The sequence below is a fragment of the Girardinichthys multiradiatus genome, chromosome 20, assembly GCF_021462225.1.
Source record: "Girardinichthys multiradiatus isolate DD_20200921_A chromosome 20, DD_fGirMul_XY1, whole genome shotgun sequence".
In the NCBI taxonomy this organism is placed as follows: Eukaryota; Metazoa; Chordata; class Actinopteri; order Cyprinodontiformes; family Goodeidae; genus Girardinichthys; species Girardinichthys multiradiatus.
This window is the reverse complement of record NC_061812.1, coordinates 49,323,168-49,339,773: the sequence shown is the minus strand read 5'-3', so window position 1 is coordinate 49,339,773 and position 16,606 is coordinate 49,323,168. Positions and strand designations below refer to the sequence as shown.

At 44.5% G+C, this 16,606-nt stretch overlaps 1 protein-coding gene across 2 annotated transcripts in view; it reads right to left on the bottom strand.

Annotated features, from left to right (window-relative positions):
* Nucleotides 1–9,576: 9,576 nt before the first annotated feature.
* Nucleotides 9,577–16,606, bottom strand: part of ptpdc1a (protein tyrosine phosphatase domain containing 1a) — a 29,509-nt gene continuing 22,479 nt past the window's right edge. For both annotated transcript variants that reach the window (XM_047348575.1, XM_047348576.1), the window contains exons 6-10: nucleotides 16,010–16,147; nucleotides 14,851–15,920; nucleotides 14,466–14,651; nucleotides 10,656–10,766; nucleotides 9,577–10,583 (exon numbers count right to left, since the gene is read on the bottom strand). In XM_047348575.1, the coding sequence (XP_047204531.1) occupies nucleotides 10,470–10,583; nucleotides 10,656–10,766; nucleotides 14,466–14,651; nucleotides 14,851–15,920; nucleotides 16,010–16,147 (1,619 nt within the window). In that variant the 3' untranslated portion in view covers nucleotides 9,577–10,469. The remainder of the gene's footprint in view (nucleotides 10,584–10,655; nucleotides 10,767–14,465; nucleotides 14,652–14,850; nucleotides 15,921–16,009; nucleotides 16,148–16,606) is intronic.

Here is a 16,606-nt window from a genome sequence, read left to right as displayed (position 1 = left end):
AATGAAGAACATTATGGAGAACCCTGAGCATCCTCTTCATGAGACTGTTGTACAACAACAGAGTGTCTTCAGTCAGAGGCTTCTTCAGATCTGCTGTAAGACGGAGAGCTACAGGAGATCCTTCCTGCCCACAGCCATCAGCATCTACAACAGCTCTTTGAGGAAATCTTCATAATATGAGCTATAACAACATTTAATTTCCCTTTGGGATTAATAAAGTATTTTTGAATTGAATTGAATTGTTAAGTTAGAGTCTGAAAGAGAGCACATATAATTAGTTACAGTAAAAGCTCAGTCAACTGCTATGTCTAGGAGAGAGAAAGGGTTAAACACAGAAAGACAGGGCCAAGTGGATCATCGGTAGAGGGTGAGCATTAAGCCAGCAGAAGCTTGGACGATGCCGCCCTCCAGAAAGGTGTCACAGTGTCAGGCCAGGGGTAGCTTCTAGGAAGAGAAAAAGAGAGAACAATGTTAAAAGCTGAAATAACAGCAAATAATGCAAAATTGGAGAGTTGTGTGAGAAAGTAGCGAAGAGGGTGAAAGTGGTCATTATGTCCTCCAGCAGTCTAAGCCTATAGCAGCATAACTACAGAGATAGCTCAGGATAACCTAAGCCACTCTAACTATAAGCTTTATCAAAAAGGAAAGTTTTAAGCCTAGCCTTAAAAGTAGACAGGGTGTCTGCCTCACAGACTAAAACTGGGAGCTGGTTCCACAGGAGAGGAGCCTGATAACTAAAGGATCTGCCTCCCATTCTACTTCTAGAGACTCTAGGAACCACCAGTAAACCTGCAGTCTGAGAACAAAGTGCTCTGTTAGGAACATATGGACCAATCAGATCTCTGATGTATGATGGAGCTAGATCATTAAGGGCTTTATATGTGAGGAGGAGAATTTTAAATTCTATTCTGGATTTAACAGGGAGCCAATGAAGGGAAGCTAAAATAGGAGAAATATGATCTCTCTTTTTAATTTTCATCAGAACTCTTGTTGCAGCATTTTGAATCAGCTGAAGGCTTTTAACTGCATTTTGTGGACATCCTGATAGTAACGAATTACAATAGTCCAGCCTTGAAGTAACAAATGCAAACACTAGTTTTTCAGCATCACTCCTGGATAGGATATTTCTACTTCTGGCAATGTTCGGGAGGTGAAAGAAGGAAATCCTAGAAACCTGTTTAATATGGGATTTAAATGACATGTCCTGGTCAAAAATAACACCAAGGTTTTTTACTTTATTAACGGAGGTCAATTTAATGCCATCCAGGTTAAGTCATTGACTAAGCAGTTTCTTTTTTAAAGACTCCGGTCCAAAGACAACAACTTCTGTCTTGTCTGAATTTAGAAGCAGAAAATTTAAAGTCATCCAAGTTTTTATGTCTTCAAGACATGCTTGTAGTCTATCTAACTGGTTGGGCTCATCAGGATTTATGGTTAAGTAAAGCTGAGTATCATCAGCATAACAGTGAAAATTTATCCCATGCTGCCTGATAATTTGACCTATTGGAACAACTGTACTAAAGAGAAACCTAGGATTATTCTTGTTCTCTTCCATTAATAATGAGAAATAAGCTGTTCTAGCTTGGTGAAGTGTCTTTTTATACAACAGTAGGCTATTTTTCCAGATTAAGTAGGAATCCTCTAGGTGTGTAGAGCACCATTTTCTCTCCATTTTTTAACATTGTGCTTTAAAGTATACAGCTCTGAATTAAACCAGGGAGCCAGCCTCCTACGAATAATTACCTTGTTTTTCAAGGGGGCTGCATTGTCTAATGCACCACGCAATGATGAAGTAACATTATGAACAAGAGAATCCATTTTTGAAGGGGAAGAAACAAAATTATTGCCCTCCACTGTGTTTTTCTGTGATAATAATGAAATTAAAAGTGGAACAGATTCTTTAAAGGTTGTTACAGGATTGTCTGATAATGATCTAGTATAATGAAATTTTCTTTCAGGTGTGGAGTACTCGGTTAAATTAAACTCAAAGGTCATTAAAAAATGGTGAGACAGAACAGGGTTATGAGAAAATATTATGTCTTTACACTCAATGCCATATGTCAGCACAAGGTCTAGAGATTGAAGACAAAGATGTGTAGGTTTGTTAATGTTTTGAGCAAAGCCATGTTGGAGTCATCCATTTTGGTCGCACATTTTGACATGCGCAGCTCAACAGACATCGCAGGTCTGACGTCACCGGGATTATAAACCCGGCAAAAAAAAAAAAAGTTTTGTTGCCATTTCCCGCATGTCTCACAGGACAATGGAGGTGCATTTCTGGAGAGACAACAGCTGGCAGGCGAACCTTTGCTCCACAAGCCCATTCCTGGAAGAGCTTGAAAGCTGGAAATCTGTCTGATTCAAGAAGATCAGAAGATTCATATACCGATCAAAGACCACGCCCACAGAGGTTTTATTTCCAAGGAGATGAGTTTCCTCCTTGTTGATTCAGTCGACTAACGATTCTTCATTTTTTCCGCTCCTGGACGGATGAGAAGTTTACTGTTTTCTTTCTTGAGGTGATTACAGACGTGTGATCCCCCTCCCTCGTATTTCTTCAGACCTCACCCAAGTGGTGAAGAGAAGAAATCAAAGTCAAAGTAATTTCGTTCTTTTTATATTAAACCGATAGGTACATTTAGAAGTCTGGGCAGGATGAGGCATAGTTAAGGTGATTTAGAATCACCAGTAGTTTTATCTAAGGTATCAACTTGTTGCATGCAATACTGATTGAAGTGTTTTATGCTGAGCTGTGTTTTGATTTGCTGTGAAAGCGCTGCTGAATCGTGCATGTTCATGTTTTTGTCTGGCTGATCCCAGATCAGCCAGGAGTTAGAAGTTGGACTTTTAAAAGTTTTTTCATTCAAAGCAACTGCGGTCTGGGCCTCGCACAACCACTCCTTTGTTCCAGTTTATTGCTGGAGTTTTTCCACTGAGTTCCCGGCTCAGAGTTTATCTTTGTTTGAGATTTGGGGCAATCAGCTGTACGGCTAAAGGGGCGTGGCCCCACCGTTTTATCAACTGATTGCTGCAACCGAGACATCAGCACCAGGAGGACTTCTCTTTCCATTTAACCCAAATTGCACATTTAGTCCATAAAACTGCTGGTTTGATCTTCATAGACAATAAATGCATGTATATTTTTCTTTTATTATTATTGTTAGGTAGTCATTGTTGGTTAGTTAAAGGTTTTTGGACCAGAATAATGGTATATCAGAATTATTTGGCTTCAATAAATCTTCATATATATAATTAAGAGAAGCGTTTGTGTTTATTTTGTGTAAGAGTGATTTGTCTGTCAAAAAAGGTCGAAGTTCCCCCACCTTCGGTGAAGTGGTTGAATAAACAGTGACATTTTGTGGTTTTGGTTAATAGTTTATGAATTATTAATGATGAATAGCAAGTAATTATTAAAGAGCTTTGAGCCCATAATCACAACACCAGAGGACATCTTGGATTTCTATTCGTAAGTAATGATTTCTGGTTAAGAAATAAAAATTCTTTTCAAATTATAATTTTAAATTATAATTCTTGATAAATATTAATTAATCAATAATCATAATTCTTACAGCCATTGAGTCTAACATAGCATTAAAGGCTAAATGTAAGCTATCACTTTTAGTGTGTACATGAATGTTAAAATCCCCCACTATAATAACTATCTGTATTTAACACTAAATCAGATAAATGGTCTGAAAACTGATCTAAAAATTGAGAGTAAGGGCCTGGTGGACGGTACAAAACAACAAACAGAAGTGGTTTTAGTGCTTTGCAATTTGGATGAGGAAAACTAAGGATTAAATATTCAAAAGAGTTGTGGCTATTAATTGGTTTGGGACTAATCAATAAATCGGACTGAAAGATGGTTGCATCTCCTCCTCCTCGCCCAGTATTTCGAGGAATGTGAAAATTTTAATAATTAGTAGGAGTTGACTCATTTATAGTAACATAATCCTCTTGCTGCAGCCAGATTTCTGAGGCAAAATAAATCAATCTGATTGTCACAAATCAGGTCACTAACTAGCAAAGTCTTTGAAGAGAGAGATCTTATGTTCAGTAAGCCAAATTTAATTGTTTTATTTTTCTTTTTAGTCTGAGTTGTGTTTATTTTTATGAGATTTTCCCGATTTTCTCCTTTTAGATTATTTTTTAATCTATTCAATTTTGGCCGTGGGCGAGACACTGTCTTAATAGGATAATGGGTGGGTAGCAGTACAGAAGCTGCAGAGAGGAGTGTTAAACTACGACCCTGCTTCCTTCAATTCAATTCAGTTCAAAAATACTTTATTAATCCCAAAGGGAAATTAAATGTTGTTGTAGCTCATTATGAAGGTTTCTTCAAAGAGTCGTTGTAGATGCTGATGGCTGTGGGCAGGAAGGATCTCCTGTAGCGCTCCGTCTTACAGCAGATCTGAAGAAGCCTCTGACTGCACAGTCTCATGAAGAGGATGCTCAGGGTTCTCCATAATGTTCTTCATTTTATGAAGAATCCGTCTTTCCACAATGATCTCCAGAGGTTCCAGAGGAGTCCCCAGAACAGAGCCAGCCTTCTTTACGTCGCGTCAACCAATCAGAGACTGGATGTGGCTGTGACGTAGGGTGAAAGACCACAGTGGAGAAGAAGTGGTTGTCAGTAAAGATGGAGGACCAGATCATAGTGGCGGTGTGCGGCAAGCCAGAGTTGTATGACTCAACTAATTACCTTTACCGAGACAAGTACAGAAAGGACCTGGCCTGGTTATGTTTAGGCACAAATATCTTATATTTAGGAGATGTGGATATTAAAAATCGGCTGTTTTTTTATTGAACTGAGATTTATTTACTCACCGAAGACCGATGGACAGGCGTTCGTTCAGCAGCGGGGATACAGCGCCGGTAGTTGATGTCCCGGAGGCCGATTCGTCTCCCAATGCGGGACAGTAGATCTCCAAACTGGGTCCTGGATAGACGGAAGTTCCGCTGAAATCGACCGTCATCCAGACGCAGCTCCTGGAGTAGGTGGTGGTACTCTCCGAACTGTTCCCGTCCCTGAAGAATCTGGTGAACCCAGGGACGTCGATGGCGTTTTTCGGCTCTCCACAGGTAAAACACTGTAATTAGGTCCGTGAAATCCATGTCCGCCATGTTCAGTTGAAACCAGCAAGCAGCAGATGGAAGCTCCTCCTATTTGATGACGCGGCGAAGCGTTGCCATTTGTTGCCATTTGGCAACGCGGAGTTCACGTGGAATGTGAAGTGGGCAAAAACACACAAATGACGCGAAATATTCGCAGAATCCGCGTTCTGTGTGAACGCACCATTACACACCGAAGCAACACTAACTGAAGTGACCTCCAATTGACGTAACCGGGTGTCATTACCGCCAGCGTGAATTACAATCTTAGTGTATTTACGCTGATCCTTAGCCAGCAGTTTCAGGTAGAATTTGATGTCGCCCGTTTTGGCCCCTGGCAGACATTTGACTATGGTCACTGGTGTCTCTTTTGCCACGTTTCTGACTGGAGCTGCCAGTTAACAGAGTTGGCTTCTCAGCGGGTGTGTCGCTGAGCGAGGAAAATATTTTATAAACGCAGACGGGTTGGTGGTGACCTGTGGGCTGGGATCTAGGACTATGCTTTCTACGTACCGTCACCCAGCCGGCCTGAGGCCCCGGCTGCGCGGGCTCTGCTGGAGGACTGCTACGGGGAGCTACCCTTGGTGGCTCCACGCTGGCTAAGGGGCCTCGGCTATCTGCTGGTTTTTCAACAGCGCGGAGCCGGGCCTCCAATTCCAACACCCTCGCCTCCAAAGCTACAAAAATGCAACATTTATCAGAATCAGAATCAGAAAAGCTTTATTGACCAGTACGTTTTTGGACATACAAGGAATTTGTTTTGGCGTAGTCGGTGCAATACAATACAAATTAAACAGTATAAACATATCTACAATATAATATAAATATATGTGCACAGTTTTAAGTGAGTGAGAGTAAGTATAGAAGATGCAAGAGCAATACAACAGTGCAGGTGATCATTGTGCAAGTAAAGCAGGAGTCCAAGCTGAGCGTTAATGTAACGCATAGAGTTACAGGTTACGGGTGTCCTGTCAGCAAAAAGAGGAGGGGTGTGGGGGAAAGGGAGAGTGTCAGGGTGGTTTCCGGGCTTTGTTAACAAGGCTGGTGGCAGATGGGAAAAAACTGTTCTTGTGGCGTGAGGTTTTGGTCCGGATGGACCGCAGCCTCCTGCCAGAGGGGAGAGTCTCAAAGAGTCAAAAAACAAAACAAAACAATGCGCACCAACACGCCGAGGCGACCATCTGCGGCGCCATCTTGGATTATTATTATTACACGTACCATTATCACTAAAGGAGGCAAAGGAGTAACTGAACATCTGACACAGAGAGCAGGAGAGAGGAGCAATTCCATAAAGCTTGTCAGCAGAAGGAAACATGAACGGCTCTAAAACATGCTGGTAGATGGCTGCATTGACTGGACTTCAGAAAACACAGTGGACCAAAATCCCCCAAATCATCACTGACTGGAAACTTCACACTGGACTTCAAGCAACATGGATTCTGTGCCTCTCCCCCTCTTCTTACACTCTGGGACCTTGATTTCCAAATGAAATGATGAATTTACTTTCATTTGAAAAAGAGTGCTTTGGAAAACTGATCAACAGTGCGGTTCCTTTTCTCCTTAGCCCAGGTAAGCGTCTTTTGATGTTGCCTCTGGTTCAGGAGTGGCTTGACAGGAGAAATGTAACACTTGTAGCCCATGTGTAGGATTCGCTTGTGCGTAGTCGCTCTTGATGCCCTGACTCCAGTCAGTCCACTCCTTGTGAAGCGCTGCCAAATTCTTGAATAGATTTTGCTTGACAATCCTCTCAAGGCTGCGGTTCTCCCTGTTGCTGGTGCATCTTGTTGTGGAACAAAAGCAATATCCAAGCATTGTTTGATGAAGATGACTCAGTCAGATTTATTAAAGTAATCTTGTACCAGAGCAATATATTGCTCCCCTCAGAGTTGCTCTAACCTACAGGTCCTTCTCAAAATATTAGCATATTGTGATAAAGTTAATTATTTTCCATAATGTCATGATGAAAATTTAACATTCATTGTATTTTAGATTCATTGCACACCAACTGAAATATTTCAGGTCTTTTATTGTCTTAATACGGATGATTTTGGCATACAGCTCATGAAAACCCAAAATTCCTATCTCACAAAATTAGCATATTTCATCCGACCAATAAAAGAAAAGTGTTTTTAATACAAAAAACGCTTCGATAGCGGCCTTTAGCTCATCCAGAGTGTTGGGTCTTGAGTCTCTCAACATTCTCTTCACAATATCCCACAGATTCTCTATGGGGTTCAGGTCAGGAGAGTTGGCAGGCCAATTGAGCACAGTGATACCATGGTCAGCAAACCATTTACCAGTGGTTTTGGCACTGTGAGCAGGTGCCAGGTCGTGCTGAAAAATGAAATCTTCATCTCCATAAAGCTTTTCAGCAGATGGAAGCATGAAGTGCTCCAAAATCTCCTGATAGCTAGCTGCATTGACCCTGCCCTTGATAAAACACAGTGGACCAACACCAGCAGCTGACACGGCACCCCAGACCATCACTGACTGTGGGTACTTGACACTGGACTTCTGGCATTTTGGCATTTCCTTCTCCCCAGTCTTCCTCCAGACTCTGGCACCTTGATTTCCGAATGACATGCAGAATTTGCTTTCATCTGAAAAAAGTACTTTGGACCACTGAGCAACAGTCCAGTGCTGCTTCTCTGTAGCCCAGGTCAGGCGCTTCTGCCGCTGTTTCTGGTTCAAAAGTGGCTTGACCTGGGGAATGCGGCACCTGTAGCCCATTTCCTGCACACGCCTGTGCACGGTGGCTCTGGATGTTTCTACTCCAGACTCAGTCCACTGCTTCCGCAGGTCCCCCAAGGTCTGGAATCGGCCCTTCTCCACAATCTTCCTCAGGGTCCGGTCACCTCTTCTCGTTGTGCAGCGTTTTCTGCCACACTTTTTCCTTCCCACAAACTTCCCACTGAGGTGCCTTGATACAGCACTCTGGGAACAGCCTATTCGTTCAGAAATTTCTTTCTGAGTCTTACCCTCTTGCTTGAGGGTGTCAATAGTGGCCTTCTGGACAGCAGTCAGGTCGGCAGTCTTACCCATGATTGGGGTTTTGAGTGATGAACCAGGCTGGGAGTTTTAAAGGCCTCAGGAATCTTTTGCAGGTGTTTAGAATTAACTCGTTGATTCAGATGATTAGGTTCATAGCTCGTTTAGAGACCCTTTTAATGATATGCTAATTTTGTGAGATAGGAATTTTGGGTTTTCATGAGCTGTATGCCAAAATCATCTGTATTAAGACAATAAAAGACCTGAAATATTTCAGTTAATGTGCAATGAATCTAAAATATATGAATGTTAAATTTTCATCATGACATTATGGAAAATAATGAACTTTATCACAATATGCTAATATTTTGAGAAGGACCTGTATACAGTTGTTACTCGTCTCTTATACAAAGGACAAGTGGGATATAAAAATAAACCGAGGTGCAGACAGGAACCTCATAATAAAGGGGTGATGTATTAAAAGAATTTATAAATGTGGAAAGGACAAGCAAGGAACTGGAGAACCTGTGATGACAACAGGCTTAACAACCAGTAAGCTGGTGAGGTAACAGGACATGTCAACAAGCATGATGGGTAAACAGAAGGATCTGACAAGGAATTAACAAATGCATTATTGCTAGGGAGGTGATCAGTGACATGGGAAGCAGAGGAGTACCATCAACAAAATGCAGTGCTGCCACATCAGGAATTGAACAGAGGAGCTGAGGAACAGTCACACGGGAAACCGAACTCACAAATCATGTTCACCACCACATATGACAGGAGCTACTGCAACCATACATACTTATAAGGCTTGTGTTATAAAAATACAAACTACAAATTGTAAAAGCTGTCCTAACAGCTATACAAATCAGGCATAACATTGTGACCACATGTCTAATACTGTGTTGGTCCCCCTTTTGTTGTCAGAGAATACCTGATTTGTCACGGCCTGGACTTCACTAGACCCCTGAAGGTGTGCTGTGGCATCTGGCACCAAGATGTTAGCAGCACATAATTTTAGCCCTGAAAGCTGTGACTCCATAACTTAGACATGTTTGAACAGCAGATCCAACAAAAGCTTGGTTAGATTAAGATATTTGGAATTTGGAGGCCAAGTCAACGCCCCAAACCTGTGCTCCTTAAACTTTAGATGAACCATTTTCCTTTGTGCTAGGAGGCATTATCTTTCTGAAAGTGCCTACTGCTTTCAGGAAATACCATTGTGTTGACGGGTGTGAATGGTTTGCAGAAATGCTTACTGTAGGTAGGGTTCGGTTGGTACATGTCGAAGTAAACTCAACATGGATTGCAGGACCCAAGGTTTGGACTGCCGGAGATCCCCCCCCCCCCCGATCCTGCTTGAATAAGTGGGTATAGACAATGGATGGACCGAAACAACTCACTATGTTTTCTTTTCACTTTCAGCTAACTAATAAACTTAACTAATGCTTAGAAATGAGCACTCGACACAACTTGCAAGTCAGAGACATTTATTTCTATATGAAGTAACCTTTAGAAAGAACACAAGCTTAGTGCTCTTTAAAAAATCCCCTCAGTGTTCCACATTCACCACGTTAGCAGGTCAAAGCAACATTCACTCCATACATGAGACAAATGAGGTGAGAGGCAATATTTTGACTTCTCCAAGCCCCCCCACCACATCCCAACACACACACGCACATCGATCCTCACACATGAACAAACATGATGGTAAAGGGTCCCGCTGAGCGAGGCAGTGCAGCACAGACTGCAACAGCAAAACAGAACATTAGAATTAGAGGTTTTATGTTGTAAATAATATTAAGGACATCCAGTTACACAGATTAATAAAAGCACAGTGGCTAGATGAACATGAATTGTCAAAACATTGCCTAAGTTTGGCATCTAACTTGAGACTCTTTATGAAGTAAACCCTGTGGTTTGCTAAACTCAAGCCACTAACCCAGTTGTTCTTGAAATTAAACGATTTGAATAAATAAGATGTAGTAAAAAAATGTGTACAGTGTAAAACATCTTTGGGTTCATGACACATTTAAATATAATTATTTGTTAAAACGATCTTTGTGCCAGATAAAAGTCAGACACTACAAGCGTGTAGTTCCTCAGTAAAATAAGTAACACACAAATGTTTCAGGCTGAGTACAGTGGCACATTAACATCAACAATGGCAGTAGTTAGTGTCTATTAAGAAAAGTCTAAATCATATTAATAAACCCCTCACTGAAAAAGCTTCAAACTATATAGACTGGTAGGTCACTAATGTATCTGGTGCAAGGAACTGGCATTGGGTGTATTAATGCCCCCAAAGGAGCCTGAACCCTGCTTGTGAGTTGAGGTCCTGTCAGATAAAACAGCGTTGCAGCCCATCAGGAGTCTTTGGTCGTCTCCACAGCCTTGTCATACAACTCATAAAGAATAGGAGTCAGGATTGCTTTAAGTGGTATGTACAGTGACTCATTCTTGTCTGAGGCTGGATCAGTCTGGAGAGCAAAACAAATAACTTAGAGTTCATATCTTCAAATGCTGGGTACACAGAATGCGTTAGTACTTACCCTCGTGAACACTTTGATTGTCCGGTTAAGAAAAGACATCAGCACACCTTCAGGTACTGGCAGGAGATGAGCGGCACAGTCTAGGATGCACAGCAAAGTGAGCCTGTGACCCTGTAATCAGAAAGGGAGAGGTATTATATAATAAAACTAAATAACCGCATATTCAGTTTTATTTGGTGACTTGGAAGAAGATAAACTTTTTCACATCAAGTCAAGAATCCTTCATGAGGACTAGTAGATCGAGGCACGTGACGTCACCCGGTATGGTGGAGATGGGGTCCCACCCTGGAGCCAGGCCTGGGGTTGGGACTCGCCGGAGAGCCCCTGGTGGCCAGGTTGCTCCTCGCGGGACCTGGCCGGGCCAAGCCCGAACGAGAGACGCGAGGCCATCCCCCAGTGGGCCCACCACCTGCAGGGGGAACCGTGAGGGACCGGTGCAAAGAGGATTGGGCGGCAGATGGAGGTGGCGACCTCAACGGTCCGATCCCTGGATGCTCAGGCTGGCTCTAGGGACATGGAATGTCACCTCCCTGGGGGGGAAGGAGCCTGAGCTTGTGCGGGAGGTCGAGAGATATCGACTAGAAATAGTTGGGCTCGCCTCCACGCACAGCGTGGGCTCTGGAACCCATCTCCTCAAGAGGGGCTGGACTCTCTTCTACTCTGGAGTGGCCCACGGGGAGAGGCGGCGGGCTGGGGTGGGTTTGCTTGTTGCCCCCCAGCTCAGCCGTCTCCTGTTGGGGTTTACCTCAGTGGATGAGAAGGTCACATTCCTGTGCCTTCGGGTTGGGGACAGGTCTCTGACTGTCGTTTCGGCCTACGGGCTGAGTGGTAGCGCGGAGTACCCGGGCTTCTTGGCGTCCCTGTTGGGGGTGCTGGATAGTGCCCCTCCCGTGGACTCCATTATTCTGCTGGGGGACTTCAACGCCCACGTGGGGAACGACAGTGACACCTGGAGAGGCGTGATCGGGAGGAATGGCCTCCCCGATCTGAATCCGAGTGGTGTTTTGTTATTGGACTTCTGTGCTAGTCACGGATTGTCCATAACGAACACCCTGTTCAAACATAAGGGTGTCCATCAGTTCCCTTGGTACCAGGACAGCCTAGGCAGGAGGTCAATGATCGACTTTGTTGTCGTATCATCAGACCTTCGGCTGCATGTTTTGGACACTCGGGTGAAGAGAGGGGCTGAGCTGTCCACTGATCACCACCTGGTGGTGAGTTGGATCCGCTGGAGGAGGAGAAGGCTGGACAGACTTGGCAGGCCCAAGCGCATAGTGAGGGTCTGCTGGGAACGTCTGGCGGAGCCCTCAGCCAGGGATGTATTTAACTCCCACCTCTGGGAGAGCTTTGACCAGATCCGGGGGATGTTGGAGACATAGAGTCCGAGTGGACCATGTTCTCCGCGTCTATTATCGATGCTGTTGCCCGTAGCTGCGGCTGTAAGGTCAGCGGTGCCTGTCGCGGCGGCAACCCCAGAACCCGGTGGAGGACACCGGCAGTAAGGGATGCTGTCAAGCTGAAGAAGGATTCCTATCGGCTGTGGTTGGCTTGTGGGACTCCTGTGGTGGCTGACGGGTACCGTGAGGCCAAGCCTGCTGCGCCCCGGGCGGTGGCAGAGGCAAAAACACGGGCGTGGGAGGAGTTCGGTGAGGCTATGGAGAAGGACTACCGGTTGGCCTCAAAGCGATTCTGGCAAACTGTCCGGCACCTCTGGAGGGGGAAGCAGTGCTTCGCTAACACTGTTTACAGTGGGGGTGGGAGGCTGCTGACCTCGACTGAGGACATTATCGGGCGGTGGAAAGAGTACTTCGAGAATCTCTTCAATCCTGCCATCATGCATTCCCTGGTGGAAACAGAGGCTGGGGACCCGGGGTTGGACTCTTTCATCACCCAGGCTGAAGTCACCGAGGTGGTTATAAAGCTCCGCGGTGGCAAGGCTTCCAGGGTGGATGAGATCCGCCCTGAGTAGCTCAAATCACTGGATGTTGTGGGGCTGTCACTGTTGACACGCCTCTTCAACATTGCGTGGCGATCGGGGACAGTGCCTTTGGACTGGCAGACTGGGGTGGTGGTCCCCTTTCATAAGAAGGGTGACCGGACGCAGCCAAGGGCCGGAGGGGGTCTGGTTTGGGGACCAGTGGATTTTGTCTCTTCTTTTTGCGGATGACGTGGTCCTGCTGGCCCCCTCTAGCCAAGACCTACAGCATGCACTGGGGCGGTTCGCAGCAGAGTGTGGAGCGGCTGGGATGAAGATCAGCACCTCCAAGTCAGAGGCCATGGTTCTCGACCGGAAAAGGGTGGCTTGTCCTCTTCAGGTTGGAGGGGAGTTCCTGCCTCAAGTGGAGGAGTTTAAGTATCTCTGGGTCTTGTTCACGAGTGAGGGAAGAATGGAGCGGGAGATTGACAGACGGATCGGTGCGGCTGCCGGTCCGTTGTGGTGAAGAGAGAGCTGAGCCGAAAAGCGAAGCTCTCGCTTTACCGGTCGGTCTACGTTCCTACCCTCACATATGGCCATGAACTTTGTGTCATAACCGAAAGAACGAGATCCCGGATACAAGCGGCTGAAATGAGCTTCCTCCTTAGGGTGGCACGTCCCACAGGGAGGAGGCCCAGGGGACGGCCCAGGACACGCTGGAGGGACTATGTCTCTCGGCAGGGGCTGCATCCTTCGAAGGCCGAATTTGTAGACCGATTACATCCCAGCGCGGCGACAAAGGCTGTCCCAATCCACGAATCCTTCCGAGACTTCTTGAAATGCGGCCGACAAATGTGTCCTTCTTTTGCCAGATTTGAAGGATGGGTCGTGAGTATCCTTCGCGGCTCATTATTTCCCATCATTCATTGCGGGTCGAAGAGGATTGGTCAAGCAGGGGCAGCCATGGCGGACCATAGCAACAAAAGCTGTGAGTTAATTGTAAAAAATTACACTTTCTGTGACACAAATGAACTTTTACAATGTTTTTAGTGAGGCAATATGACTGTGTAGACGTGAAATATCTGCTTGATTTATCAAGACATCGCTTAATTTCAAACGTGCTCCGACAAGCAGCCAAGAAGCCCACGAACACTCTGAAGGAGCTACAGAAATCCACAGCTAAGGTGGGAGAATCTGTTCAAACGACATCTATTGGACATACACTCTTCACATCTGGAGTGTATGATTCAGTGAGGCTGAATCTCAATGCTGCCACAGTTTTTAGATTTCTTTATTTTATTTTAAAATCTTTCCTTTTTCTTCTGCTTCATAACTCTGCACTACTTTCTGTTGGTTCCTGAAACATGTGATTAATACTTCTGCAAGGCACTTTAGTTTGCTGTAAAGAGTTGTCCATGGACACTCGCTGACCGCAAGGCACCCAAGTGCTGTAGCTGCAAAACTAGCTCAAATCATAACCCCTCCACCACGTTTGACAGATGGTATGGTTTATGTTAGCAGGGAGCCTTGTATTATGAGTAAATGAATACAAATCTCAGTGAATTAAAGTACTAAATAAGAGTGGGCCAACATGTATCTATAGCAACGTGAAAACCAGATGAACTGGACAAAATAACCTTTTTTGTGTTAGTAAATGTGGTTTCACAAGTCACTGAATCATAGGATCTCCTTATTTTTTTCATAGAATGATGTCTTTTACTAAGGAGTTAAACTTGGTTCTTCTATAGGACAAAATGGCAAAATAGTGAGAGTTGGAGGTTTTAGCACGGTGAAAAAATGTTTGACGACACTGAGGATGAGAGCAAATTTAAACTAAACTGTTTGAAACATTTTGTTAGCACTGGAGCATTAGATAGACATATTTACACAGCTACCTTTTCCAGAGAGTTGAGGGCATTCTGTGGGTTTACATTCTTCCCTCCAAGCGATTGAACATCCTCATGGCTAATGACTGGATCTTTGAGCTGCTCCAGCCATGACCACATCAGACTGGAGAGGACCAGAGGGTCTCTTTCGTTACACAGCCTCTCCCAAGTTCCCTCTCTGGAGTTCAGCTCTGTCTGCAAGTCATAACAAATAATGAGGATTAATTTACTGAAACAAAAGAAGGGCTGACTGACTAAACTCTGAAAGGAATACTTCAGGTTTATTTTCTCAGACTATCCATCATGAAATCAGTTTGTGGTGTTTGTGAGAGATAAACTGAGCTCTCAAAAGAACTGAATCATTTGTGGAGGGTAGAATATAAAACAATCTTACCTGCCACATTAAAACCTTGGACATGACTTCTTTGTCCTTATCAGTCAGGTCCATGGCCAGAGCTTTGGTCACCATCAGGCGCCTGTTCGCTGGTGATAGCTCAGACTGGAGGCTGATGTGAGGGGCTTCTAGAGCATCTCCTAGGCCAGTTCCTCCATCCACACACTCTGCACTGGCTATGAAGCTGTTCTGGAGTGGAAAGGGAGGCAGTGTGGCATCAAAGTAAGAGTTCTTTCCAAGATCTGACAAATGGGAACTTAAACTGTGATGCCTCTTTTGTGAAACACACATGCCCAGATCTTGTTTTGCTCCTGCTTTTGAGTTTATGTTCTGTGTACAGAGGTAACAGTAGCTGGACTGGTTACAGGTAGTAAGGTTGCTGTGAGACAATGAATGTCCCATCAGGCAGCTTATTGGTTTACTAATGTTCTCTACATGCTCCTGGCAGAGCCCATGCTTGTTAAGCAAAGAGTCGCTGAGACTCCTATTTTTAGACAGAGATCTTGGAGGACTTCCTAAGTTCTGTTGTCTCCACAGTGGGTCCAGCTCATTATCGCTGGCGAGGGGTTGATCACATGAAGGTCTGGTCAGTTGTGCCGCTGAGTTGAGTGTGTGTGATGAACAAGGTAGGACAGGAATCCCTTTCCCAACCATTTCTTTCCCCAGCTGCTGAAGGGCCTGCTGGGACACGGTTTTCTCCACCTCAGCAGTCAGGTCAGGGATCTCCAGCCACTCCTCTTCAATCACCACCTGTCTGTTGGCTGCAATGTCAACCAGGAGCCTGCACACCAACTGGACAATCTTTGGCACGTTCTTCATCTGCCGGGCCTCATAGCCATGCAGTAGGTGGCGCTGCCGGGTAAGGTACTGGGACAAGGTGACGGCACTTGCTTTGGGTTCTACGCATGAAAACACACTTCGCAGAGGGACCAGGAACTGGGCAAACTCCCGGACACACAGCAGCTGCCCTCTAGTCTGGATGGAGTTGGGTCTTTTGGCTCGTACAAACAGGATGGCTTGATCAGCATTCATCCGGGTGGTGAAAACCAAATAACACGCAAATAACACACCTGAATGAGGGCAAATCCAAACAGAAAACTATAATTTTTAAAGGTAAAACTAAAGATCTCAGCCATTCTCAAAAGGTCAACTTACAAACCTGTTCTTCCGAGACCAGCATGGCAGTGGACTGCAATTTTTCCTTCTTGAACAGCAAACGACATGACTTTCACCATATCAAGTATTGTTGTCAAAGATGCGACACCATAGTCTTTCCATCCAAAGTTGTAGTAATAGACTGAAATAAAGAAAGTCAAACAACAGAATGAAGACTTGCTCATTTTCTCCCTCATTTGGGCTGGTCATATTTGACACCTCATATATCTCCTCCTCTTCCTGTTTAAGAGTGTCATTTTAGATGGTTACACATTGATCCATTCTATGAATTATTTGTATTTGTATTGTGTTTCATCCTGGAAGAGATTAACTGACAAACCTTGAATGTAACTGAGCATGTTAAGTGGCAGCATTTGCCCTAGCCTATAGTCCTACTTTATTGAGATTCTTCTGAAAAACAAACCAACATTCCAACAGTGCAGTGATTATACGGCGACTGACTGATTAGGGTTGCTCTATGACTGGTGCCAATATTTAGAAGTCATCACCTCAGCTGATGTCTGGAATGCCATATAGAATGTCTTTATTTTATTTGCGGGGATGTACATGTGGTATTTCAGCTACAGCATTTGTGAAAGAA